This window comes from Aythya marila, assembly GCF_965140915.1.
Source record: "Aythya marila genome assembly, chromosome: 23".
NCBI classification, from domain to species: domain Eukaryota; kingdom Metazoa; phylum Chordata; class Aves; order Anseriformes; family Anatidae; genus Aythya; species Aythya marila.
In genome coordinates this window covers 6,159,365-6,186,380 of record NC_139064.1, presented here as the reverse complement: position 1 = coordinate 6,186,380, position 27,016 = coordinate 6,159,365, and the positions used below count along the sequence as shown (strand labels likewise).

At 45.7% G+C, this 27,016-nt stretch overlaps 1 protein-coding gene across 10 annotated transcripts in view; it reads right to left on the bottom strand.

Annotated features, from left to right (window-relative positions):
* ARHGAP32 (Rho GTPase activating protein 32) overlaps positions 1-27,016 on the bottom strand; it is a 266,569-nt gene that overhangs the window by 33,912 nt on the left and 205,641 nt on the right. For 9 of the 10 annotated variants that reach the window (XM_082777983.1, XM_082777991.1, XM_082777990.1 and 6 more), the window contains one exon: positions 11,536-11,685. In XM_082777983.1, the coding sequence (XP_082634109.1) occupies positions 11,536-11,685 (150 nt within the window). Of the gene's footprint in view, positions 1-11,535; positions 11,686-21,833; positions 21,916-27,016 lie in introns of those variants that run through there. The other variant, XM_082777984.1, reaches the window with a different exon arrangement.

Here is a 27,016-nt window from a genome sequence, read left to right as displayed (position 1 = left end):
CATCGTTTTCACAATATTACAGTAATAAGGTGAACTGCCACATAAGCCAGGCCTTTCGACTGGTTAATGGACCACAGCATGCTGAAATGCAGCTGCTCAGCTGAATTCCACACATAGCAAACAAATGCGGAAAGCTGAACCTGCTGCCCAACAGGAGTACAAAATAAACTGTCCTGAGCGCCACACCAAACCACCTAAGCAAAAGAAATAGCCATGAATATCAAGTACCCGTAATGATAATTAGGAAGAATATGAGAAAGAATAGAACCGAGAGCAGAAATGCAACAGTAGGTTACAGGCTACATTTCGAGCCACACGAATATAAATTTAAAGAATCAGCTACAAAGATGAAGCTGAGGTGGGAGACAGCTTACGTCCAGGCTGCCTCTATAAACAGTGAGGAAAATCAGGTACCTAAAGAAGACAGCGTGCCCCAGGAACGTGTGGTGCAATAACAGGATGGTGTGGATTGTTTTAGGGATGTGCCCATTTCTTAGAACTTTGTGACTAGCTGAGACTTGGACAACTTCTAGACACCTGGAATTAGCCAAACAAATCCTGTCTCCCTTACCATATAAACACAGTTACGTAAGAACCTAACAATGAATATCCTCATCCAAGGAAGTACTGTTGCTTTTACCCCAATCATTCTTCCTCCTATTCTTAGCTCAATTTTTCAAAGAAACTTCCAAGAATTTCCTTAAAAAAATACAGTAAAAAAACTCTTCAGACTGTAACTTTTCTCAGAACCTCACTTCAAACTGCTCCGTTCTGGAACTCCTCCCTCCGCCTTACAGTGAAAGCTACGCAGGAAATTCTTGTAAAACAGCACGAGACAGAGAGGTTACGGACTTTGTTTTCTTGCCCTGTCCTGTAAGGAACACCCTCTGCAGGAAGGCTCTCTGCCACCCAGGGAATCACCTGCACGTGCCATTTTATAAGCACGCGGACCCCACCATGCCCTGCATGTTCAGAAAAACAACAACTGGCTTGGAAAGATTCTCTTCTCAGGACTTTTGGCTCCTTCCTAAATCTGTGTCCTTAAATTTGAATCAGCAGGATTAAGAGAGAAGAACAAGACCAAAGAGTGAACTTCCTGTGAGATGCTCTCTTCCTGATTTTCAAGAAGTGTGACCCACATTAAAATGATTTATACTGTTGAAGAGCTGGGTAAAGTCCAAACCAGCTACCACAAGCTGCACTATTTCCTGATAATGTGCAGTGCTCTTATTTGAAATTATGACTTTTGTACTGTAACTCATGATAACAGAAGAGGCAGCCATAAAGCATGAGTCAGTTTCCATGCAGGTACCGTGCAGCGCCCAACTGTGTAATCAGCCTCCAGTGCTGGACTCTGCTTTATAAGACTGGACTCTTTTTATTTATGGTAGCTTAGCCAGGAACTGTGTACAAACAAAGTGCAAGGTTCAAGCCTAAGAAAATAAATCCCGTGGTGCTGCATCAGGCTAGGAAGGCAGTTCACCACGCTTTTTAAGTCCTGTAACATCAGCAACACTCTCAGTGCTGCGGGTATGTCTGTGCCAGGGCATTTTTGCACTTGAGCACTGCAGTGGCATAAACCATGCTTACTCTTAGTGCTTTTGTATCAAAGAGAAGAACCTTTATATTGTACGTCCATCTCCCAGGTTGTATCCACCCAAGTGGGGATAACAACTGGGGTTGTATTTTTGTTTTTAATACAGAAATGCATCACATCCATTAAATGGAATAAATATACTACTAATACATTCATATGTAGGCTGTGCTAGTGCTTTCCGTATAGCTCAATTACATGTACCACAGTAAGTTAAGACTGAAAAAGGTATCCACCTTGGTAAGAGCAGAGAGGGCTAAGAGCACAAGCAATTCCTGCATGTAGTGCAACATTTTTTCTCATGTTTGTTCTCCCTACAGCTGTAGTGTTTCGAAATGCAAATTAATTTTCAACTCCCTGCTGTCCTCTGGGTCACTCAGGCATAAAGAATTTCTCCTCTCACAGCTGCGGGCAGGGTAAAAAGGGAGGGGACTGAGAGATTGTCTCTTTTCTTTACTGCAAAAGCTTGTATTGCCTTCTCAGTTCTCCCTTTTTGCAACTACTTCCCCCCAAACAAGTCATTCTCCATGGGGACCCCACATACCTCTTTGTAATGCTAACCCCATACCCAATAATCTTCAGTTCCAGCAATTCAGAGGGCAGATGGTGAAGCAATAACACTGCCTGTTATGTTTGGACATTTGCCCAAAATATCTTAGAACTACTGGCACTCATCCGCAGTTTGGGATAATTATTGCTGTTTGTCCAGGCTGCTGGACCCGTCCTTTACGTTACAGGGGTTTCTCGCAGAGGCACAGCCTGCAAGGTCTGAAGAAATGCTGAGGCACCTGAACCACACAGGCTTTTCGTGATTTACAGAAGGGCTCGAGTCACTTCGGCACCTTTTGGTTTCCAAAACACCTAACATGTTTAGATCTGAGAAATTATGCAAACCCAACTAAGGAACAAAATAAATCTAGGAGATACCTGGAGAACAATGGAGTTATTTCCTCCAGGCACTCACCAGGCTGTGGGTCTCACGTGCTGACCTGTGGTAACACCTGAATAACCACTGTTTAATGTTTATATGCCCTTAACCTTCCAAGTACCTCACAAACATTACAAGTTTACCCTTGTGGCACCTCGGGGCAGATCCGGACTGTTAAGTTTAATTTCACAACATGGAGATGGAAGCAGACACCCAGCAAGATCGCCAAGGCCATGAACTGTGCATGAGAGATAGGGTTTGAGCTCAGGAGCACCCTGCTCCCATCACAGAATCATAAGGTTGGAAAAGCCCTCCAAGACCATCTGGTCCAACCATCCCCCTATGATCAATATCACCCACTAGACCATGTCCCTAAGCTCTCACAGCTCTGACTACAGCTTAGCTCTTCAAGTTGAATGCCCAAGGCCTTTGGAGATGGATTTTGATTTAAAAAAAAAAAAAAAACAAAAAAAAACAAAACACTATAAATTGTGAAACACTGAAAGGAAACTGGTTTTGGCATGTCTGAGGCTAACAGGTTTCAATATATAGCTAATCACCTGAAAACAGGGTAGCAAAACGAAGTAGTCGCCAGCAGGATAAATTGAAGGGTATGGCTGATATTACCAGTAAGCTCGAAGGGGCTGTCAAGTCACAACAGCCCCACTGAATTACTGCCCCAGAATGCAATTTCACAACCATTTTTTTCAAGTTCATACATCGACTGTGTGCAGAGCTGAAACAAACATGGGCTCAGATGCAAGAGACAGGACAGTATTTTGGTATGTCACTGCATAACATAAAACAAGCAGAAAACAAAAAAGGTTCATAAGAAACAGATATGGCCAGTTTGGGATCTAACATACAAGTCAAATCACTAAGAGTATGCATCTAATGATTCCTCAAGCACAAAAGGAATCATCTGGGGAGGAGAAAAAGTTTACTATATCCCTACGGCATGAAGCATATAACCAATTTTTAAAGTTTCAAGTACTGAAAAAAGTTCACTGATGGAAACTCACGGCCTCCCTATCTATGAATTGCTGTCTTCTGAGTTCATTCACAGCCACTGGCAGAGCTGCTACAATTTCATGTTAACTAAAGACATATCTTCAAGAATCTGCTCTTTTCTGAGCAGCTGTGTACTCTACAATTACCTTCAGTTTTCTCAATAGGATTGTACTGTACAAATACTATTTAACTAGGTAGAACAGGAAGATTTCCAGATTCATCAATACTTGCATTATTAGGTAGGTTTGTCAGGAAACACAAGATGCAACCAACTGCATGGTTGGACTAGTTGATCTTGGAGGTCTTTTCCAACATTAATGATTCTATTTCTGAGCTGTAGCTCTGGATAGCAATTCTGCATATGGCACGTGCTTTACTTATGGCTCTTTTCTCCCCCAGATATCTGAGGGCATTACAAAATGTATCAGGTAAGTAAGCATGCATTATTTTTCCTGCTGTGCCAACAAGGAACTCAGGATCCGCTATTTTCTTCTTACACGTATTTTAGGGTAAAGGAAGGAGATGGATCCTATTTGAAGGAACTTGCCCAAAGTCACACAAGAACTATCTTGGCAGAAAAGGACATGAATACAAATCCTTCAAATCAGATTTATGTCCTAAGCATGAAAACTCCTTCGGACATGTAAATGCTTAAAAACTGAGAGAGTAAAAAGGTGTAACTGAGGAGTAAAAGCATGATGCCATAGAACCTACCTGGAGGTCTGAAACTTTTAGTTCACATTCAAACTTTTCAGCTTGGATACTCTACCTATTAAGAGTACAAAAATGCCCAAGGGTTCATTCACAGAATTTATGTATCTAATATAAACCTTCAGCCTCAGTCACAGCCAACATTCTCCTCAGCCTGTTGTAATGACTGTGGCCAATTTAATAATTCTGATCTAAATGTTATGTTTAACACACACAACCTACCTTTTTTGTGCAGCACTTCAATTAATCTTTGTGTAAGAACAAGAAGTTATTGCTTAAACAAACCTATTGATGTGGTTGCCAGCATTCAAGTCCTAACAGTTCCAAGCAGCCCTGGGGAACTGCACTCCAAGATCTCTCTGCTGCCCCACGACTATTTGCTATTTGAATTGCAGCGAGCCCACGTCAAGCTTGAGTATCTATTTCTGATGGGAACCCGACAAATGCTAAGAAGGCTTTGTGAAGCTAAAATCTTGAAGGAAAACAATTCTCTACAAATGACATCATGAGCAGACATTCATCTGAGCCTTGCGAGCATAAACTGGAAGTTCCTGGATTTCAGGGGCTGTCTTGTGTTTATGTTTAAAAACAGTACTTCGAGAGAGGAAGGAAAAAGAATAATACATTTATAAATATTTATAGCTTTCTACCTTTTAGCAAAGTTTTACTTCTTGTTGTTAATATTCAATTTCATCCTCAAACAGCAAGAGAGTGGGCACCAGCTAATTTACCCCCAAAGAGTTAAAACATCAAGAAAAAATTAATAAATATGTAAGACTCAGCTGTCCTGAATTCCAAATCAAGACTTCCTTCACAGATGGCAAAGATCCAAATCCATCCAGCCAGACTTTTATTATAATTAAGATTATTAGCTAGTAAAAGGGACTCCTCACATTAATATGAGGAACCAAAAGAGATGACATATAGATTACAAAGCTTATCCTGGAGCTAAGGGGAACCAGACTTTTACAGATCCCTGCCAAGATGCTGCCCAAGATCTCATTCCTTGGGTTACTCTGTTCTGGTAACACTGTTCTTCCTATACTCAAATCTGCAATAAATTAGTATCAAAGGCAAATGTATCACCCAGTGGCAGCCAGGGGATTACTTGAAGGTAAGACCAGAGGACCCAGAACAAACTGTGATGTCACCTCAAGTCCCAAGGTGCTCTTAAGAAGCTTATCTGAGGAGCGCAATGACCAGCATAAGGGAATAAAGCCATCCCCTCTATGCAGTTGTTGCCAGTGCTCAGTACATAACAGGACTGTGTCTCTGCTTTAATTTGATCTTGCATACTATTTTGAAAAGTCTTGGTTTTCATTGTATTCTTCCTTTAATCCTACCCAACTTGTCATACATAACTGATAACAATTTTGGAGAATTGGGGAGTAATAGGAGGAATAGAAAGCAAGAATCAGCTATGTTAGGAAACCTTGTCTTTTGAAGACATTCACTTTTTCAGCAAGAACAGCAGTACTGTATCTCCCCGTTGATCACCAGTCAGTATTTTCCAGAAGAGTTCTGACTAACTCAAAGGGGAGCTACAGATCCTTTGATATGGGGAACTCATTGAATAAAAATTACTGCCATTTCTAAATCCACCTTTTCCAGTTATGGAAACTGATGAAGTATCAAGACAACAAATGCATAAAGATGTATCAACACAACACATACATGAAGAGGTACAAAAAATACCATTTGCTTTTAGTCTACAAAACCCTCTGTTAATACAGCTGGCCATGTTATATGACTTATGCCATGAGGAACACCTCTACGCTGTTTTAGGGCACACCAGGGTTAGCCTGTACTCCACTCTAACCACCAAGAGAGAAACACTCATATTTTATCAAGTGCCAGGTACAGGTACATTTTCAGCACAGAATAGCTGCCAGTATTTGCACCTCATCTCCTGCAGTCCAAGCAATTCCAGCACTTATCCCCAGCAGCATTTGGATATAAAGCACACTGGAAAGTAATTCCTCAGCTACTGCAACTCATGGCTCACATAGCCAAAAGAGCAATGAAACTCTCCTCTGGTTCACTGACCTCGACTCACCATCCCCTACCTCTCTGCAATCTCCCGAAGGCAGAGGAACCGACACCACCGCAGTGCCAGATCTGCACAGCTTCCCTGCTCCCAGCACTGCTGAATCCAGCCCAATCCCTCGCGTGAAACAATCCATCACTCCAACGAACCTAAGGGGCTTGCAGAGGACTGGCACCGAAAGATGGATTTATCAACTGTACATTGTGGGCAACCTCCAGGCAGGTTTCCTGCCCCCTTTTGTCTGTGCAAGAGGCTAAAGCACAGGAGACAGAAGGCTGAAAGGGAACAGTCTGGGTGAAACACGTGGCTTTAGCACCAATCTACTATAAAATGATGTAACAAGACAGCACTTGACTTGATTCTAATCAGACATTTACACAAGGACTTCCTAGCCATGTATTTCAAAATGCTGGGTGTTATTTTTACTTTTCACCTGGATAAAAACGAGGGAAGGAGCTGAATGCCATAACCTTGGTGACATGCTGTCAGTGACAGCCAGGAACCCGCACAGCCTCCTAATCCACCGGCCTCTCCGGGCAGCTGTGCACAAAGTTTGTGCTAACCACCTTGCTGCCGACTCCTACGTTGGTCTTAAATTCAGGAGTTGTGGAGAGCCACGTTTTGAAACGTTCTGAGGCACAAATGAGGACATGGTACAGATGCTGCAATGCAGCATTTAACCAGCTCCCACACTAAACAAACACATCCTCTGCATGCACAATTCTGTCTAATTGGGGTCAGGCTAAATTCAAGTTCTATTTGGTTTCCTTTAAGAGAAAACATTAGGGGGAAAAAAGTCTACCTACCGACAAAGGGAACAGGGCCTCTCTACTCGTCAGGGATTATGTTGAACTGGCTGCATCTTGCAGCTCCGCAAAGCCAACCAGCATGGCAGGTGTCAGCGGCACCAACCCACCTGGGAACTTCGCAGGATCATGAAGAAACAGCTACTCCCTGTTGAGCTTGGTTCACTTCCAAACTACGCTTCATTGGCAGATGAGTATTCATAACCCAGAAGGAGCCAACAAATGAATAACGCACTAAAATTAAATGGAGACAGGCCTCTGAAGGCAGGCTGCGTTGGGCGACTGCTAGGTGTTGTGCAAACCAACATGCCTGACGGCTGTATCACCACAGCCTTTGCTAGATTTAGACCCAACGGAGAAGTCAGAAATCCCTCACATCAAAACTGGTTTTACTCCTCCACGTACCAGCCCCAAATGTGTTACTTACACGTGGCAGGAAGAGGGCAGCTGGCTGTTACGCTCGGTGAGAACAACGCACCGACACACAGCCGGGCCGGTGACCAGAGCACGGGGCTGTGTGCGCCCAGCCCGGATTCCAGCTCTGAACACTTTGTCCACTCTCTATAAAACCTGAGACTGCTTGATTCCCTGACTTGGTGAAGGCTGGGGTTATCCAATCTCCAGCAACCAGAACAACAGTCTTAAGTCAGAGAGGTCTGGTACGTGCACTGCTCGGGGTGCCCTGAGTAATCACATCCAACGACAACGAGCCAACCTTCCTCCTTCACTCTTGGCAAAGTAGGGCCCCAAATCCCATCACCTTCCAGTGTGACTTACTGGGGCTCCTAATGGCCATTCTCAAAAGCAGCTTAGAACACAAATGATTTTGAAAGATCATCCTGTGATGTGCCCATGACTCAAATCCTCATCTAAGAAACAGGACAATGATTCTTCCTTCCCATCACTGCTGTCGGGTCTACAAGGGCCTCTGGAAAAGGCCTGTTCCACACCATATGGAGGTGCAACTCCTACAGAAGGGCCCCGTCATTGTGCGGAGGGCTCAAAGTGTCGGCACACTACAAACTGCCATTGAAAAAAGCAACCAAACCCCAAACCCAGGACACTGCCTGTCGACAGCTGCCAGCTCAATAATCACTGCAATCCCCACCATGAATCACCCATCATACAGAAAGATCTTCAGGTGCAGTACTCATCCCTACTGTTGTTATTGTAAACACTTGTTAAAATCCTTTCCTCCCTCCCTATACCTGTTTATAGCGTTACTTCTCAGGTCTGTATACCACAATTAAAAAATGACAAATTGCACCCTCATCAAAAATGAAGAGGCAGTAGCAGCAACAGCCTGCTTGCTCCACTCATCCCATCATACCTAGACACCCTCCCCTAAGGAGAAACTCCAGTAAACAGAGGTATTATGTCCTGAAGTTCAGCAGACGCAAGTTCTGTCACGCCAGCCTGACAGGCATCTTGCAGAAAAGACAGCGCTCGGCCCCAGTGCAAGACTGATCTCAAAAAATCAGGTAAACGAAGATAAATGCTTTGCTGGTTTGGATCCAAGAGCATGCTGAATGTACAGCATGCATATGGAGCTCTGCAAGATGGCATCACCTGGGCTCTTGGTCTCATTTCTACATCTCTTTCCTCCTGTACATCTCACACCTTGGTACTCCCCTTCTGACGGGAGCACAACTGGTGCAGAATGAGAGTGATACTTGCTGAGCTCACAGAAAGACAATGTGCTGCAGGAGGTAAAACCTTTCCTTGTGTTTGTACATTCCCTTCTGGGTACACAGACATGCGACCAACTCTATGCTCTCCTAGCTAAGCCATCTGAGCCCGCTGCCTCAGCTCAGTGTTTATTAAAAAATGTTAAACCCACTTCAGTTTTCATGCTTCCATATTCCTTTTATTTTCTGTCTTTTCCTCTCTCATCATTGCCTACCTGAAGGACAAGCCCAGTTCAGCAAAGTTTCAGATGGTCATGATTTCAAAACGGGGATGGCTCCTGTTGTTTCACAGGGAATTCTTGGGAAGTTAGGTTTTGTCAACTTCCCAACAATGATAACTAATAAAATAATTAACATAACTCCAGTTTGGCTCAGTGGTGCATTAATGCAGAGCACACAAATGCCTAGCCACCCATTTCAAACACTGTGGACAGTGTTATTTTCTCCTTCAGTCCTGCTAAATCTTTTGGATGCTGGGCAGCAACACACCAAAACTACCATTAATCTAAATCCATCTATAAATGCCTTGGGTTCTTTCTGTATTTCTGAACTGAGATCTTTTATAGTTGTAATCCCAAAGCATTACCAGTAGGTATCACGCACAGACTTCAGCAAAAGTACTATGTGCTCCTATAAAAATACTTGTTTATGAGGTGAAGAAACAGGACTGCATCGCTGCTCTCTCTCACTTAACGTGCAGCATTGCACTTGGCTCCGTGACTGAGGAACCTTAATGCTACAGAATGAGGGAATCTTAAAGTGCTGTGCATGCACAGAGCTTGGTTCACAGGAACCCAGAAACGTCTCCACAAAACCAATCCCGGGGATTACATCACTTGGAATACAGGTCAGAGAGCTGAATCACACAGAAAAAAACAATCCTGCTGTGTGAAATGGAGACATGCCCCTGTTAGCAACATTCAAATTGGATCTGCTTCACTCCGGGGAGTTAGGAAAGAGTTATTAAATCGAGGTTGAAAGCAACTGCTAACTTCTCAGATGAAGAGACCTCATTAGCACAGCTCAGTCACAATCACTCAGCTGCACGTGATGGCAGAGGAGGGACCAGGACAAGGAATGACCTCCTAGAGACTGCCACACAGGAGCCTCTAGTGTCATTAGGACAGTTTAGTTCAGCTCAGGGTGAGTCTTTTACTGCTAAATAAAATGCATACCCCTTAAAACCAGGCAAAAAAGTCAGTGCAGAGAGCAAAGAAGAGCTTTAATTATTGCTGACTTATGTCTAACTAAAATGGACAGGAGGAGGGCTAAGGATCAAAAAGAACTCTCTCCTTCCCATTAATGAGCTCACTGCTGGCATGTCTCGTGCCCTCCAAGATTGCTCCCACAGCATGAATATAAAACCAGCTCTATTGCTACCCAGTGGTGTAAATTACCCACTCCTGATGCAGTTCTTACATGGTTTACTGTACGTTTCTGCCTTCAAACCATGCAGTTTCTGGCTCTCTGATGCTTTTCAAGCCCCAGCAATAAAGATCTCTACTGGTTCCAATTAACAAGCCAATGAGCCTTGCCACAGTCGTGATTTCTTAAGAACAAGCTCATATTATTCACCAACCGGTAGTAAAATACTTCATGTCAGGCAAGGGAGTACACATTGCTGTTACCAATTGAATCCATTGGAAAGAAGTGCACAGAACAGCTCCTCACCCTTTACCATCCCTTTTCCGAAAGGCACTCATATGAACAAGGAACCTAAAGTACCTCTGGTAACAAATTTAACAGAGAAATTTCTTTCCTACCCTACATGTCACTTTACTTCTCCTTGAGCTCCACACAAAAGCTGGGAGACATCAGGTTCAGAATGCTGGCAGATGAGGTCTATGCAGATATGAGAAATGGCCCAATATCTACTGCATTAGGCAAGAAGCAAAAATATGAAACAGATCAACAAACTGACATAGCCAGACAGTGATGCTATACCCATCACTGATTTCCTGATGGCTCTAACTCCTGGGCAAACTGGCTGTGGCCCGTTGCTGCTCCACGCTGCCTTCCTAAAAAACCCTCAGCACGAGCCATCTGTGGGAACGACCTCAGCGAGTGAACTGTGGAAGAATTTGTGTCCTCTGTTTGATACTCAACAGTGCAGGTACCTCCCTGATTTCACAGCCTAGATTGGAGATGTCCCAGTGAGATGGTAGGAAAGAACACATGAAACAAGTTCATCAAAGGAAGAGTAGTAAAAATTGTGTAATTTTTTCTTGGAATGGAGAGCTCATCTTTGCTGCATCCCTAAAGTGCTGATGGGAAGGTGGAAGTGGCAGAGAAGACCTGTAGGGAAGTCACCGTAAAAGACAGAGAAAATACAGCTATGACAAATAATATCCAGTTAACTCCTGTACATTTTCTGAAACCAAGAGGAAGGGTAGGTAAACAATCTACACTGTGGACTGTGATAGAATCAAACAAAAACAGTGAGCTGGAGAGAAATGTATGGATTTAACATAGCAGTTACTTATTTACTGACACAATAATGAAGTTTATTTCCCTGTCAACAAATATTTAGTATTTATTTGAAGACTCCAAGAGGTTTAGAACTCACCTTCAGTGCTCCCATGTCAAACCCTGATGCTTGCTTCTTTTTAGCATCAGTCTCAGTTCATCTTTCAGCCACAGATTCTCATTACACATTTCTCTGCTGGCATCAACTACTCTTTTGCTAGATATGATCCCTCTTTAGTAAGATTCCCAACAGAGGAAGAACTCAAAAATGGGTTGTTCCTTACCATCATGTCCAGAGTTGAGAAGATGCTCTCCCAAGTCACATCCAAACACCCTTTCCTTCAGGATCCCGCGCTGCCTCAGTTTATGCTTGGTTGGTCGTGACTTCATGAAGGAACGAAGGAAGGTGATGAGCTTGCCGTGTTTTTTTGACACTGCACAACAAAATAAAGAAACCACTTCAGGCCAAGCAGAACGCATTTTACAGAGCATGTAAAAAACAGTAGCAACATTAATATAAATTATTTACAGAAACAGATTTTCCAAGGTCTGATACTAAATTGAGAGTTTGCTTTTGTTCTAATACCTGTCCAGTGCAGAAATGACACAACAGCTGAAATGGAAGAATTTAGCACAAAGATACATTTACCAAAAATGCAGCTTCAGGTGGCACTTCACTAAAGCACTGTCACTGTACACAGGCTGCTGGGCAGCACCTGTAATGTGCATCTGTGCAAAAGGAACGAGGCTAAGCTAGCAAAACCTGTCATCTCTTCCACGTTGACAAACACGGTCTGTAGTCTCTAAGCAGAAAGAAGTGCTTTGTTACTGGCTTCCATTCTAGTAGCCTCAGGCTCCTCCGGAGCAAATGAGTGACTGACAGTATCTGAACTTAGAGGATGCCCAGCTCCGGGTGCCGCAGCCTGCCCTTCCAGCACACCTTCCATCACTCCTGCCCTTCCTGCAGCCCTGCTGCACGTGGGGCAGCCCAGCCCAGAGCAGCGTTACCTCCCTCGGTCTTTCCAAGTTATTGCAAGATAACCGAATTGCTGTCTTGGTTTTATTTCATAGAAAAACAAGGTGGCTGATCTGAAGAGCTGCAGTTTCCCTCCTGCAGAAAGAATACATGAAGTCTACAAAGGGACAAGAACGCAGCTCTGCAGCCGCCCCTCTACACCTTCAGCTCCGTTTCCCACTCAACGTTGCGTGGTCTCAGCTCTGCTGGTGAAACAAGTCACCGTGTCCAAGCCAGCTGATGCCACTAAGGAGTGAAAACCAGAGCAGCCCAGGCAGCTGCCCCTCTGCTAAGGGCAGGAGGGGTGGCACGGCTGGGCTGCAGGCACCTGGGAGCAGAGGCTGAGCAGGGGCTGGGTTGGGAAGGAAAGCGAAGCCCGACAGACAGCTCTTCTTGAGGCCCACTGAAAGCACAAGGGTGAAACAAAAAAGCTCCAGCCTCCCCAACAGAAGTGCCGTTGTTGTAGACGTGATTTCAGAGCAGTTTAACTAACACAGAGGAGCTCTGCTGGTAAGAGCACACTGCTCGGCTCATAGGGCCACGCTCTGCGAGGCAGCCTGGGCCGCTCCAGGCAGAGGGGAAGGTTCCTGCAGCCCTGAGAGGCTGCACTGATCACTCCCCAGGGCTGCTGTCTTGGAAAACAGGGAGGAAAGCCCACCACCCAGCCCATCTGCATGAAACTGTGACTACTGGAAGCAAATTCCAGCTGAGCAACGCTGCGTCCAGCGAGCAGCAGAACCAGCCCCTGCTGACAAAAATGCGTTTCTTCTGGGTCACCGCTGCTCAGGCGCACATACAACTTGAAATTTCGTGAGCAGCTTTGGGTCTTGGGGCTCAGCAAAAGAGAGATTCATGCAGCAATGCTTCATATGGGCAGACAGGATATTCTTCAGCCAGACAATATGGGAAACCTTGTCCAAGGACAAGGTTGTATCACGCTGTACTTTGCGATGTTTGAATCCCTTTATACAGCTGTATTGTGCCCTCTATTTCGCCAGGTATGGACAGAATCCCTCTGTTTACAATAAGCCTAATATAAAAGACCTTAAAATATTTCTATCTGTTTGAACAGAGCAGGGTTCTGCTCTTGGGTGAAGTCCCTTTTAGCAGCATGGCACTACATTGATCTGCAGCAGCCAAACACATCTGAATATCTGAAATCCTAAAATCTCAAACAAAACCCAGGTCTGCATTTGCACCAATCAAACCCAAATCATTTAAGAGAATGCAGAAGCATTGAGGAGGACAAACTGCCTACAGGGTTTTAATTAAAGGAATTTTGTCAGTTTGCTGTGGCTTTTTAATTACATACCACAAATGAACAGATTGTGCCGACACGCCAAACGAAGTTAGAACGGATTTTGGTTGTATCCATCCTCATAGTAAAGTAATGGCTCATTTCTCATCTCCTACCAACCCTGCTCAAAACCAAATGGAGGCAGAGTCTCTGCCTGACTTTTGTGGAGTTTCAGAGGGTTAACAACCCCCGGGCTCCTGTGATGGTGTCACTGGAGCTGATGGACCCCAGACAGACACTTTAACCAGTCTGACAAATAAAGCAATTACTAACACCCATGGATTCATCTGAATCACTTCACAGATTGCACACAGCTCTTCGTGAAGTGTCTTGCTTGACTGAATGAAAAATGAATCCATCAGGTAACGGATGTGAAAACGTAGGGAAATGCAGCCAGTGCCAGCATTGCAGGTCCCCCAAAGCTGGGGACCAGGTCAGCTGGTGACCTCTGGTGTGAAAAACAAGGGTGCAGTGGATGCGCTGCCCTGCTCCAAGGACGTGCTTGGCTTGGTGCTGAAACACGCTTGCATCTCTAACCAGAATGGAGACCTGAGTTTTTAAAACAGAATAAATCTGTCCTGCCTTTAAGGTGCTCAGTACAGTTTAAAATAATTGTCTTGTTTTCTGTATCATTAAGCAGGCTCCTCCAAACGCACTCCCCTAGAGTACCTGCGCAACAGTCCGTGACACTGTCAGGGCGATGCCTGAGCAGATTAGGGAACCAGAAAATCACTTATCGATAGCCTGTTGAGACACCTGCATAGTTCCTTGGTTAAGCAGAGTTTCCTGCCCAGTCTGCTCTGAATCACTGCCTACTCCGTGCGAGTGTTTCCCAGGCTAAGCTGGCTGCAGGGGCTTCTACCTGCGTGAGAATGATTCACTGATAAGGTGAGTTGGGCTTCTTGGGGCAGGGGGTGGGAAAGTGAGGAAACTCGAGCAGTCATCTCTCTGCTGACAGGTTATAAAAAAGAACAAAAAAAGCACATAGGTGTCTGATACGGATAAGCTATCACGAGAACACAGGAGGCTGTCAGGTTCGCTGTCTGTGTGCCGAAAGCAATAAAGGGGGAAATGCTTTCAGTCCTGCTTCCAAGTCCCCTGGCATCAACTGACCGTCAAACCAGCAATGCATATCCTTAGAGATTTCATTTCTGATTCATTTCTGCTCAGATCAAGCTAGCGCAGCAGTCACAGTTTCTGCATAAACACTGACGCTAAGGTTGCTCCCAGGACTCATGCAGAATAAATGTTTTCTGCTCCGAAACCGTTGCAGCCCCGCTGGTGATGGTATCAGCAACAGCAAGTGGTGCTCTCCTGCTGCAGCCCAAGTGCTTGTCCTGGGCTCCTGTACCCACCTGCCTGCGCTGAAAAACCCAGAATTTGCAAGTAGAAGGAAGTCAGGGAACCCAGGGAGAGGGTTTATACCAGAAACGAATCTTAAATTGTTACAGGCTGTGGAAATCTGGACAAACTAGTTAGCCCTTTTCTACCCTGCTTTATTGTCCCATCAGTAAAGTGGGGACATGACAGATTTGCAGTTGGTGTCTCCCTGTGGGGTGTTCAGGTGACGGGCGACACAGAAGTAAACCCAAAGGCTAAAGCAGGGTTACTGCCAGGCAATTCTGTATGTCGGGATATGCTACAGACAGAGATGCTGCTGAATTACCCATGCAGCTGAATTGCCAACACAAAGGCAAATAAAACTAAACAAAAATCCTAGTATTTAGGCATATCACTTTCCATCTTAGATTTTAGCACTGTAAAACAAATTGTTCAAAAAACTGTGTTCCTAGAAGGAGCCGGGGCTGATTTTCCTCATAGAGGTTTGGCCAAGCATCCTGGCCCGAGCAAGCATCTCCATCTGCCATAGTGAGACTGGCTGCAGAAATAATAATAATAAAAAAATATCCTGAGGTTGCACTACTTTTGAAGTTTTGTTGGCACAAATATGTCAATTAGGAGTGCGAAAAAATATCACACCCTTAGCTGACATAACTGCGCTGGCCAAAGCCTTTGTACAGTGGGAGGGGAGGGAGATAAAAGGGCTCCTTGTGCCAGGTAGCTTATTGTGGTTTTGGGAGACTGCCACGCACTGTGCTCCCCGAGGAACGTTTATCAATCAATCTGTGCCATTGTTGCTATTCCACCAAGCTTTTGTAGTGTCAGTGAGGCCCCAAATTCCCCCGACATTGATGCAAACTATTAAATAACAATTACTTCATTAAAAGCAGGGCCTGTTTGCCCGAATGCCGCAGACTAAAAAGGCACTTCAGGATATGCTTCACGCAGCGTGTTCGCTGGAGAAACGTGTCAGCCCTCAGCTGATTCCAAGCAGTTCCACGGCTGCTGCTCAGCACAAGGCGCTCTTCCTGGGTTACTTTGGGAACCATTGGAAGCTCACGGGGACGTGCCTCATCCGTCTTCCTCTGACCTCTGCCCCGGGGGACCTCCTGTCGTGCTCCTGCATCTTTCTGTGGGGCTTCACCATCAGCTGAGCCACCGAGTTACCCGGATTACAGTAATCTGCAGGGCGGTGGGGGTGGCGAAGCAGAGCACACAGGCCGGGCCTTCTTACGCTGATCTGCCAAGGCCACCGCGCTGCACAGCCGAGCCTTCAGCCTGCTGGCCCATGTGCCGGGCTGGCTGCAGCTCAGCAGCTCAGGTCTCGTTTTGCCCACGCAGGTTGGACAGGGATGCAATGACTCTGGATTTCCCCCCGTAAGAAGCAGTGATACCGAGAGTCTCAGCCCGAAGTGCAGCAGCATCACATCTGGGCACAAAACCCTTTGTGACACCACTGCTAAAATGTATTTCACTACAACAATTGCCCAAACTGCTGGCAAGAAAAGCACAAGTAGAATGGAAAAGAGCAGTGGCTCCTGACTCCTCACCTTTGAATCACAGGGACCAAACAGAAATCTTTTCATAAACGCGGCTTGACTGTGCACCCAATTTTTTGTGCACACATTTTCCTTCCCTTTTCAGTAAGAAACCCCCATGCAATGGCTCTGAGAACAAAATAAAACACAGCCAACAGCACACCATGAGACACTGGCATCCTGGGATGGCATCTCCCACCTTACACACCCTGCCTCTCCTCAGGCACCAGGGAAACCCAGAAAGAGAAGCAAAAATTAGTGGGTTTCAAGACCTACACATCTACATACACAAAAGAGGTAGGTGCTTGCTCAGTGCGTGCCCAGGTATATGGTTACCCAGCGCTGTGTTTTGAGCAGGATACTGGCAGCTCCCTATAGGACATCTTCATAACTCTACTCCCTGTCCTCTTCCAACCCCATTACACTTTGGCTGGGGAAAACAAGACCACGCTAAACAAATAAAAACCACCTGCTTTATCTCCTGTGCTATCGCTAATATTTTGGTTTTGAACCCATGCCTAGAAAAAATCCTTTCCGTGGGATTGTTGACAGCAGCATGTTTTCCAATGCAGCATTAGTAAACTTGGACTCTGAGGGAAAATCTTGGAGCGTGTTTGCTGACCCACATTGCCAGCACACGGCCAGTGTGTTTGTTTCTCTTCTTCTCCCCAGCGACTTTCCACGCTACAGAGCCCAGCTGGCCCCTGCTGTGACAAGACCGCGGTGCTAAGGTCGAAAGCAAGAACACGTGTGGCTGTGGAGTTTATAATACATAAACAAACTGCAATATCCAGTCGCAAAATCAAAGATGGAAAGAGGTGTGGGAATGTCATAAAAAAGCCCAGCTAGGCATTACGAAACAGAAGTGAAATCCATCCTCTCTGAAGAGAGATTTACAGTAAGTCAAACTAAAATTGTTCCAGGCTATTAGCCCCTGAAGACCTATTCTCCTCTAAAATTAAACTCTACTGTGGGGAGAGAAAGAGCAGCACCAGCAATCAGGAGATGAGAAGCTGGCTTTGGCTTTGCCACGTATTTTATAAGTTCCTGATTCTGCATACTCCTTGTGAATACATTTACCTGTGCAACCACTGTTCTGCAGAGTCAGTTCCGCTGGCTGCCTACAGAGCAGCAGTTCCTTCGACCTCTTAAAACCTCAGTATTTTAATACTCATCCCTTCACACTTAGCAAGACGTGCTCTGCGGACCCACATCGTACTGGAGAGAAATTATACAAAGCCAAGAATTGAGTCACATCTCCCAGTTCTCTGTCATGTTCCTTAGCAACAAGACATTTTACCACTTTCCTCCTGCCACAACAGATTCTATTTTGGAAGCTAATTTATACAGCCCTAAAAACCCAACCAGAATCTGGAACCACGCACCACCAAACACCCTCCTTTAGTTCCTGAATAGGCCACCGGTTCTGAAGAAGGACAAGCCAACATGAATCAGTAATTTCAGTGATCTCTACACAGGGCTCCCTCATTGGCCATAAAGATTTTTAGAAAGATTTTAGAATTACAGGGATTTGAGAGTTTAAAAATATCCTTTTGTCTTCAATAACCTTCATAAATGTGTTCTCGCTCATTTGTTCAGTAAAAGCGAACAGCACCAACAAACTGCTGCGTGCTCTCAGATGCTGCTGCACCTACCTTGTGCCATGCTGCCATCAGTTACGGCTGGCCTCTGTTTTGTAAGAGGTCATGAAACGTGTTAAAGGTGATTCATTTCAGTGTCAGCAGATAAAAATCATCAAAATTAACTATGATGACCACGAACAAGCATGTATTTCCAGCTATTATTGGAGCACAATACCCATGGAGAGTAACACAGTAAAGGTATGGAGAATAACAGTAAAACCAACAAGCAGCGTTGCTCTTATTTACAGAGCCCAATAACACAGAAGCTGCTCCTATTCTTGCACCTGCCCAAGATTCTGGAGCTGTCCTTTGGGCAGTGTCCGTAAACAACAACCTCAACAAAACTGCAGCTCTTTGTGCTTGCCTTTGGCTCAAATTTAAGTGCCGGCTTATTTTGGTTAGCACAGGAACAGCCGGCATCAGAGATCCTGGTAACTAACTCGGTGCATTTTCATTCCCAGATTATACAACAACCTCCGTCATCTTCTGCTGCATTTAGGTCTAATTTGTTTCCTTACAGAAGAGAAGACTGCAAAAGCTAATGGCACACCTGAGCAGCAGCACCGTTTGTAGCTTTATTTATTTAATATGACACACGCAGGCACACGTCTGTAATAATGCACACAGGGAGAAGGTTTCTGTACCTCAGTGAGAAAATGCATACAAGAACCACAATCTCTATTATTTACAATGACAAAAACTGCCAAATTTGTTGAGTATTTATAAGGGGATAGGAACACAAAGCGCAAGGACAGCTAGATGAGGATGTCACCTGCCCACAGATAGGGAAGTTTGGTACGAAGAAATTTGTAGTACCTTCCAGGCTAAAGATATGTCTGATCTTCTCAGAAACTCCAAGGGAGCATTAAGATAACAGGACCTGACCTCCTGAACAAACAGATCAGGGGACAGCTCTGAATTCCTTGAAGCAGAGCGTACCTACCCTGAGGGAAGCAGTGTATGGTTAGGAGATACAAATCACAGCTGAAGGCTAACTGAGAAAGGAGAGCGGTTTCAAAGGTACAGGGCTGACAAGGTCAATCTATTAATTCTATTAGCATGTTTCAATTGTGTTTGGAAAAAAAGCAGCGCTGACTAATAGCATAGTGACAAAGCCGCAGGAACGGGCTTCAGTTAAGTAACACAAGGTCCTCAAGGCTTTCAATGGGAGGTGAGGAAATAATAGCAGATGGGGCTGTAGTTCAAAGGAAACAAGTTATCAGAGGCCCAAACTGGAAAACATTTGAGAACTGAAAGCAAAACTATAAAAATGAGACCATTTAGCATGCAAGGCAATAGCATCAGCAGCTCAGGTGATGGGAAAGAGGTCACAAGGCCAGCAGTGGGACCAGGAGACAAGGGGAGCAAAGTGGAAAATGCAGAGCTAGAAGAAAGACAGCAAGAGAGACACCTGCAATAGCTTTTTGCTGTCTTCTTGGTTCATACTACATTTTTGCTAAATCTCTATGTATCCTAGCAGAGCTTAATGCGGTCCTCTCGCTTATCTTGCTCACCTTGGAGATTAACAAACCTCTTGAAAAGTAACGTTCAGCCTCAGGTAAGTGTATTACTAGCACAACTAAACCTCTGATCTGTCCATCAGGGAGACGGGTTGTCCTCAAACCTTACTTACCTGAAGGCAAATTGCCTTTGCCCTCCCTTACATGTATTCTCACTGTCTGTAAGACACCAGTCGTATGCTCCACGCAGCTCATCAAAAATGCTCCATCCCTCATCAAAAGGCTTCAAAAACACCCTAAATGAAGTTACTGCTTGAGCCCACGCTATTTCCACTTCTGATACAAATAGCAACAGTGCTGCAGGAGATTTTCCAAAAACTCGACAGCAACTAAAGCCGACCCTGAATAACATCGAGTTCTTTGGACACATGCACGCAGCCCAGAGTTTTCGCTACTCACTCAAACACAAATCTTTCTTCAGCCCAGCTCTGACAGCAGCTAAACCAGGACAAACCGGAGTGACTGCAGTCAAGTTCCTCCAGTTCTGCATGGCAGCACGCTTCAGCTTGGGTGGTGGGCGGAGGCGGGCAATGAAAAAAGATCTGACGTGAACCAACAAACTGCACAAGTTGAACAATGAGGAGTTTGGCAGATGAAGCCCAATCCTGGACTCAGAGAGCATCTGCCCTTATGCAAGGCACTGGGAAGACACTGGGAAAGGAGGTATTATTCCTTCAGGAAGGGATATGTGCAATCCATCCGGAATAAGGAGGAGACTTGGGTCAGGGCACAAACCTCCCCTTTCCGCAACCACTTGGCGTAGCCGTTACTCGAGCCCTGCAAACCTCAGCACACAGGCTCCTCTGAGGTATGTGGTACTCCCAGTATGACAAGTGCCATTATTGCAGCTCTCCCAATCCCGTCACAAGAGATTCCTATCTCCGTTTTCACTAGCCAGAGGGCAGCTGTTTACAACCCACACTAGCTACTTTCAAACTACAGGGTCCTGCTCTTCCAAGATTGATATCGTTATGGTTCTTTGCCTATTCATAACCCTGACTTTTTAAATTGTTTATACTTGAGCTGTTAACACCAGCACCAAGCCCTGAGATAAGTCTGGCATCGGAAACAAAATTCGCACTCACCTGGAGTGGAAACGACATTGAATACAAGGGACATGAGCCTCGTTCATGTCACACTCACTATATACAGCACTGGCAGGGCAGAACGGCTTTGAAAATGAAAATTACATCTTCACATCCTCCCTATAAAGTTGAAGAAGCGCACAACAGCTTTAACAAAAATGAAAATCGGGCCCAATACATTTGGGGATTTGCAGCAAACTAAACCGACTTTTGAAGACTTAGGAATGCAGATATTGTATTGTTTTGCGTGCTTTGTTCTTTTCCTTTATCTTACCAGTCCTGAGCTTTGACTTCAAAAGAGCCTCTTTTATTGCGCCTGTGTGGTGCCCAGAACAAAAGAGGTCAGGGAAGAGTGAAAAGAGGAGGCCTGCTGTCTTCTCTGCCATAAATAATAAGATCCCGCAGGGCATTTAGTCCTTAAAACGGCCAATAGCTTCTGGGAGACTTTCTGAACAAATACGAACAGACGAGCCACGGCTACTTGCAAAGTGCCTCCTGTGATCACAGTAACTGCTCTCCCTGGGAATTTTATTTTCCAGAGTGTGCATTCGCTGCCCTGGGGCTTCAGCGAACAATGAAGTAGCATTTTAAACAGGAAGCCCCCTTTCCTGAACAACAGCATCAACAACACTTAGGAACGCATCCTATGTCCTCCGAGTGCCAGTCTGGGGAGGGAGGGATAAGGAAAGCATAAAGCGATATGCCAAACCCTCCTGACATTCAAAGCTCGGCATTCCCGTCCCTCAGCTGCTGCTTCCCAGCTCGCTCCGGACCCGCACGGGGCTCTCATCCCTGCAGCCCCGGGACCGCTGCGGGCACAGCACCGGCCTGGGAGCTCCGGCTGCTGGGACCCCTTCTCCATGGGGCCCGGGGGCCTCCTCACGCCCACCCTGCCCGCCACGAAAGCTCCACCAGCTCCGGCCTCGCACGACGCATGGGTGCAGCGCAGCAGCGCAGGACCGGGGAGCTCCGGGGCAGAAAGGCGCAGGAGAAGCCGGCAGGAGAGGCCGGCAGGTGCCCGGCTGTTAAAAAATAAACACCTTGCAGCGAGGACACCGGTCCTGAACGGCAGAGCCAAGACAGAGCAACAAGTGGGCGGGGGTAGGGGGGGGGGGGGGGGTGAGGAGCAGAGCGCTGCCTTACCTCCCTGTCGCTTGTCGCCGGCCGGGGGTGGCCCTGGCAGCCTCCCGGGGCTCTGGCAGCTCCCGGCCCCGCACCGCCGCGCTCGCCGCCCCTGCAGCCGCCGCCGCCGCCAGGCCCCTCCCCGGCTCCCGCAGCCCCGCCGGCCCGGCCCGGCCCCACCTCCCGCAGGTGCCTCCCTCCTCCTCCTCCTCCTCCTCCTCCTCCTCCTCCTCCTCCTCCCCGGCCTCCCCCGGGCCCTGGGGGCGGAGGTCAGGCGGCAAGGCTGGGGCAGGCAGCTCGGGGTGCCCCGCGGCAGCAGGCCCGGCCCCTGGCTGGGCCTCGCAGCCCGGACACTCGGCCCCGGGGTTGTGTTGGTGGAGCTGCGGGTACGATCGTGAAAAACAAGCGATCCGGGGCCCGCTGGCAAAAGCCAAGCGACACGGGGCGTTTCACAATGACCCAGGTCACAGCCCAGCCCCAAAACCTTCTCAGCATCCCCCTGCCAGAGCACAAAGCGCACCTCGCTGTGACTTGGCCACAGCAGGGCACGGCAGGGACAAAACCAGCACGCAGTGACCTGAGCCCAGCAGCCCGGCCTTTTGCAAGTGCCAGGGGACCTGGTGGGGTCCCTGCATTGATCTGGTGCTTGAGGACTACATATTGCTGCTGTTCTCTTTCACCACGCTGACCCCAAGCTCCTCAGTCCGTACAGGGCTGCAATGCACTTCATCAATCTCACTAATTGCTGTCACACACGTTAAAATGTGGGATCACTAGGTAAGTTGGGCAACCTCAGGGTCAGAAGGATTAAAGAGGAATCTGCCTGTATTCATGCAGGCATCCTGGTCATCAGGAGGGTAAAACATTTCTTTTGGTGTTCGTAGTTTCTCCTCAAGCAAACGTGTTGTTTTCAAAATTGTTTGCTGACTTGTATCTCCAAATAATGCTTGTTCTCCAGCTACTTATTATACTTGTATTTACGACAGGAGCTGCTTTGCTTGGACAATGATCACAGCACCACATTACTTTTTTCCTTAGCAGCTGAGAGTGACTCCTAGAATCTAGATCTATACATGTGTATGTACAATTTGCATACAAAATCTGCTTCCTGGTACCAGCTGAATATTTCAGGAACTTTCTCCCTGTCAAGCCCATTAATAAAAATTGGTACAATCCCAACACAAATAGGGAACAAACACAACAGAAGCAATGCTATCCGAAATTCACATGCAGAATGCACACACAATAATTCAGAACAGAAAAACAAGCTATACAGGATTGCAAAGTAGTACTGCTTGCAGCTACTCAAAACTGCCACGATCATGATCAGGTTCTTCTTTTTTTTTTTTTTTTTTGTAAAATTCTACAAAGCCGACTGACTGTGCTGTGACAAACTGTTCCAGTTTGCACAAGTTTGCTCGCACACCATTTCAAGCTGAGGCCAGAGGTCACAATCCTGTTTTTGCTAATCAGAGCAGGAGTATAACAGCCACATTGCAAATAACAGAGCTCTGTAGATGTGCATATTACCTTTGGAGATCACCATCAACAGTACTTGAGATATTTTATTATGTGGTCCATAATGTCTGTTTTAAAGGGACAACTATCTGCTCTGAGGAAACAAGCCATCAAGAGGTAGGAAGCTGTACATATGTCACACACAACACCAAAAAGAATCGTACAACAGAGCTCATAGTTGCAGAGATCTTTGTAAATCTGACTTAGCCATCCTGATACTTCATATTTTTATGATGATATTTAAACATCCACAGGGTAATGCTGTTTTCCTAATGGTACACTTCCCCACACACACACCTGCAGTTTGTTGTTTGTGAAGAGAATTACTTAATGCTTGCTACAAAATGCCCTTCTTTCAGGAATGAAACCTGAGCAATGTGGGATGTGGCTTTTCTGAACCCGGAAACAAAAGTTTGCTTTTGGCACAGCACTCACTGCATGAGAGCGAAAGGACTCGGTCCCACCACCACAGACACGACTTCTCTGCCTCTGCCACTTATGGGTTCTGCCCTAGACTGGGAATCTTTGACCTCGACAGTCCTGAATGGCACTGGGATGCCCTCTTTCTTCTGAATCTCTTGATTGAAAGAAAAATATATATCTTCACATGAATCTCGTTTTCTGTTCTTAACTTATTTTGCTGGACTATTTTAAGCAACAAAAACAAGTGGAAGAGAGGAATTCTCCACTGCTTATGTGTTCATCAGCTTGCAGTGGAGCAGAAGAGGCAGGTAATAAACATCTCTCTCTTAAACACAGCTAACAAGAACAAGCATTTGAAACCACAGATGAAAAGGCTCCATCCACACACTTGTCACAAATTCAATCCTTAAAGCGTTCTTAAATTTAACCTATCTTCCAAAAGTTATTTCAGACATAAGTACTGGGGAGGCAGAATAACCTAGAAAACATTATTAATATACTCTGTAGTTTTTTCCACTTTCTGGTTTTGCAGATCTGACCACTGAAGGAAGCTTCAAGCCATTATTAGAAGTTAGGCAGCCAGTATTTTTCAATGCTGTTTCTTACTCAGCTACACTTATCCTGCAATCAAATACTCTCAAAACATGCAAAAAAGAACCCCCAAACAACCAACCTTCCTTTTCTGGGGAGAAACTAAGATTGAAGATGGGAGATCAAAAAGCAAAAACCAAACCGAACAGCAAACCATTCAATGGGCATGGGATAACCTCAAAACTTGGCTTCACAGAGCTCACAGAAGTCAGTTTTGACATAGAGGCATTTTCCAACTATTTCCTTCACAAAGGTAAAAAAAAAAAAAAAAAAAAAAAAAAAAAAGCAGTTAAAATGATATCACACACAGCCAAGTGGGTAACAGATGACTTTCCCTTGCCCTTCCTTCCCTTTAGCAAAAGCAAGTTCCCATGAGAACAAATCAAAGAATTTGATGCAAGCTTTCTGATGCAGTCACAGGATTAAATGCTGAAGGAGAATGAGCACGACACCAACACAAGTTCTTAAATGAAATCCTGTAGATGAAACTTCAGATCAGCCAAGTCTCCTGAATTAATCAGACGCAAGCTGATTCGTGAGCTAGAGAAGCAAACCATAAAGGCCTGAGCAATGTTAGGATCTGAACTTTGCAGCAGTTTAAATTCACTGCTGGCGGAGGAATAGCAAAGAAGCAAAAGCAGGATGGCAAGACAGAGAGGGACAGAGTAGTATTCTTGCCTTGGCTGCTAGCACAGGATTTCTGATGCAAACATTCTGCAGATCTTCTCCAAGCAGTGGACAATACATCCTTTTATGTGTTCGCTTCAGGATTGCCCCGCACATACACCATGGCCATGCCCAAACCAATTCGTTCTTATAAAGCGAAACAAATGGTATGGATTTGCCAGCAAATACTCTCCAGGTCCACTCATATCTAACAGTAGAGTTTCACACAGATACACATCTCTAAAGGCATCAGGGCAAAAGCCAGATGGAGCCAGAGCCCAAGCTCCACTCCTGTGCATGCAGAGAGGTGATGGTGGAGCTGCTCAGCCTGCGTGAATGACCATCAGGCTTTCAGCAGAGATCTGATCTATGCTCCAGCATGACCCTTGATAAACCCATTTGCCAATGCAAGAAGGGGTCAGCGCTATGGGCTGTCATCTAAGGTTAAAGTTGCCTGGAAATATTTGTGAGCCACAACTTGGCTCCCACAGTAATTGACAGAATTATTCAGGAAAAAGAAGAAGAAAAGCAGAGCGGAACAAACTACCTTTTTTCCATGATTTCAAAGCTCTTACCACAATTGTGGAATTTTGCTCAAGCCAACTATTATTAGAGTTAAGTCCCACTTTGACAGAGCTTGTGAGAAAGAAAAAAATATCTAGTTTAAAAATAACAACAACAAAACAAAACAAAACTAAGTGGAGAGCAGTGAGAAACAAGCACAGAAGAAGTGAAAAGAAAGCTGGCCTTATTATTACCATGGTGGTGCCTCCAACACCCCTGTGCTCAGCCAAGTTTTACCGCTGTACTTCACAAGCAGCCATCCTATTTTGGTGGATTCTGCCTCTCAAAAGAGGTTAAGCATGCCTGCCACAAACGCCACGATTATTTCCATAACAAAACCACTAATACATTTCTTTCTTACCTACACAATACACAGATCTACATAATTATTTCTGAACTGATGCATACAGATTGTGCACAGATACACACACCACCATTATTCCTTTTCTTTTCCAGTTAAAATTCCCTAAGAAACACACAAGTCTTGCCACAAAATCGCTCATCAGACTCTGGGGAGCCTGAAGCTGCTGTCTCTGGGTTCAGCTTCTTCAGAAAGCCCCAGAGGCTATGGGTGACCACAGACATGGAAGAAATTGCCCAGGAGGGATTGCAGAAATGAATCTGCCTCTTCCTTCCACCTGTGTTTCATGCATGTCCCCGAGGACTTGAGGGGACTCGAGGTCGGTTCCCAGTGCTGTGCCTACACCAGGAGTGCCTCCCAGTGGAGATGCAGAATATGCTGACCCAAAACATTTCTCAGCTGGCAGAGCTGCTGCTTCCTTGACATAACCCCAGCCGACAACAGGGCTCTTCTGCCAGGACAGCTGTGCCCACACCCGACTGGGTGTGCAGGGCTTTTTGTGGTGGTGTGTTCTTTTTTTGGCAGATAAGCTGTGTCAGCTCTGGCTGCTATCTCTTCCTTACTTACAGCAGGATCAGCTGTGCCAGGAAAAACATGAGTGCAAATCTGGCCTGAGGTTGGACACAGAGGCCTCATTCAGTGATGCCCTGCACCTGTGCTGTTACTGATATTGTGCAAGGCAGCCAAGTTGCCAGAGCAATCACCTTTTTCGCTCATTTTGCACTTGTGCACGTGATTGCACAGGGTACAAGGCAATGCTCATGTGAAATGGCTTATCCCTGTAAATTGCTTACTTTGCACACATGGCAGTTGTTTCTGCAGGCACAACGCTACCTTCTTCTGGGCTATGGGGAGAGAGACAGGCAGGTCTTGTAGCTGACTTGAAAACACCCTTTTTATTTCAGGTAAAGAAAAAACAAACTATTAAACGGCAAAACCAAACTCTATCCATCTCCTCATCTCAGGTCCCCAGAGCCTATAGATGCCCTTTTGGTTTAGTCCAGACTTCTCCTCTTCTCCATGCAGCTCTTTTCCCAAACCACAGAGCCTCCTGCCCAGCCTCCTTCCTCTGCTTCTGACC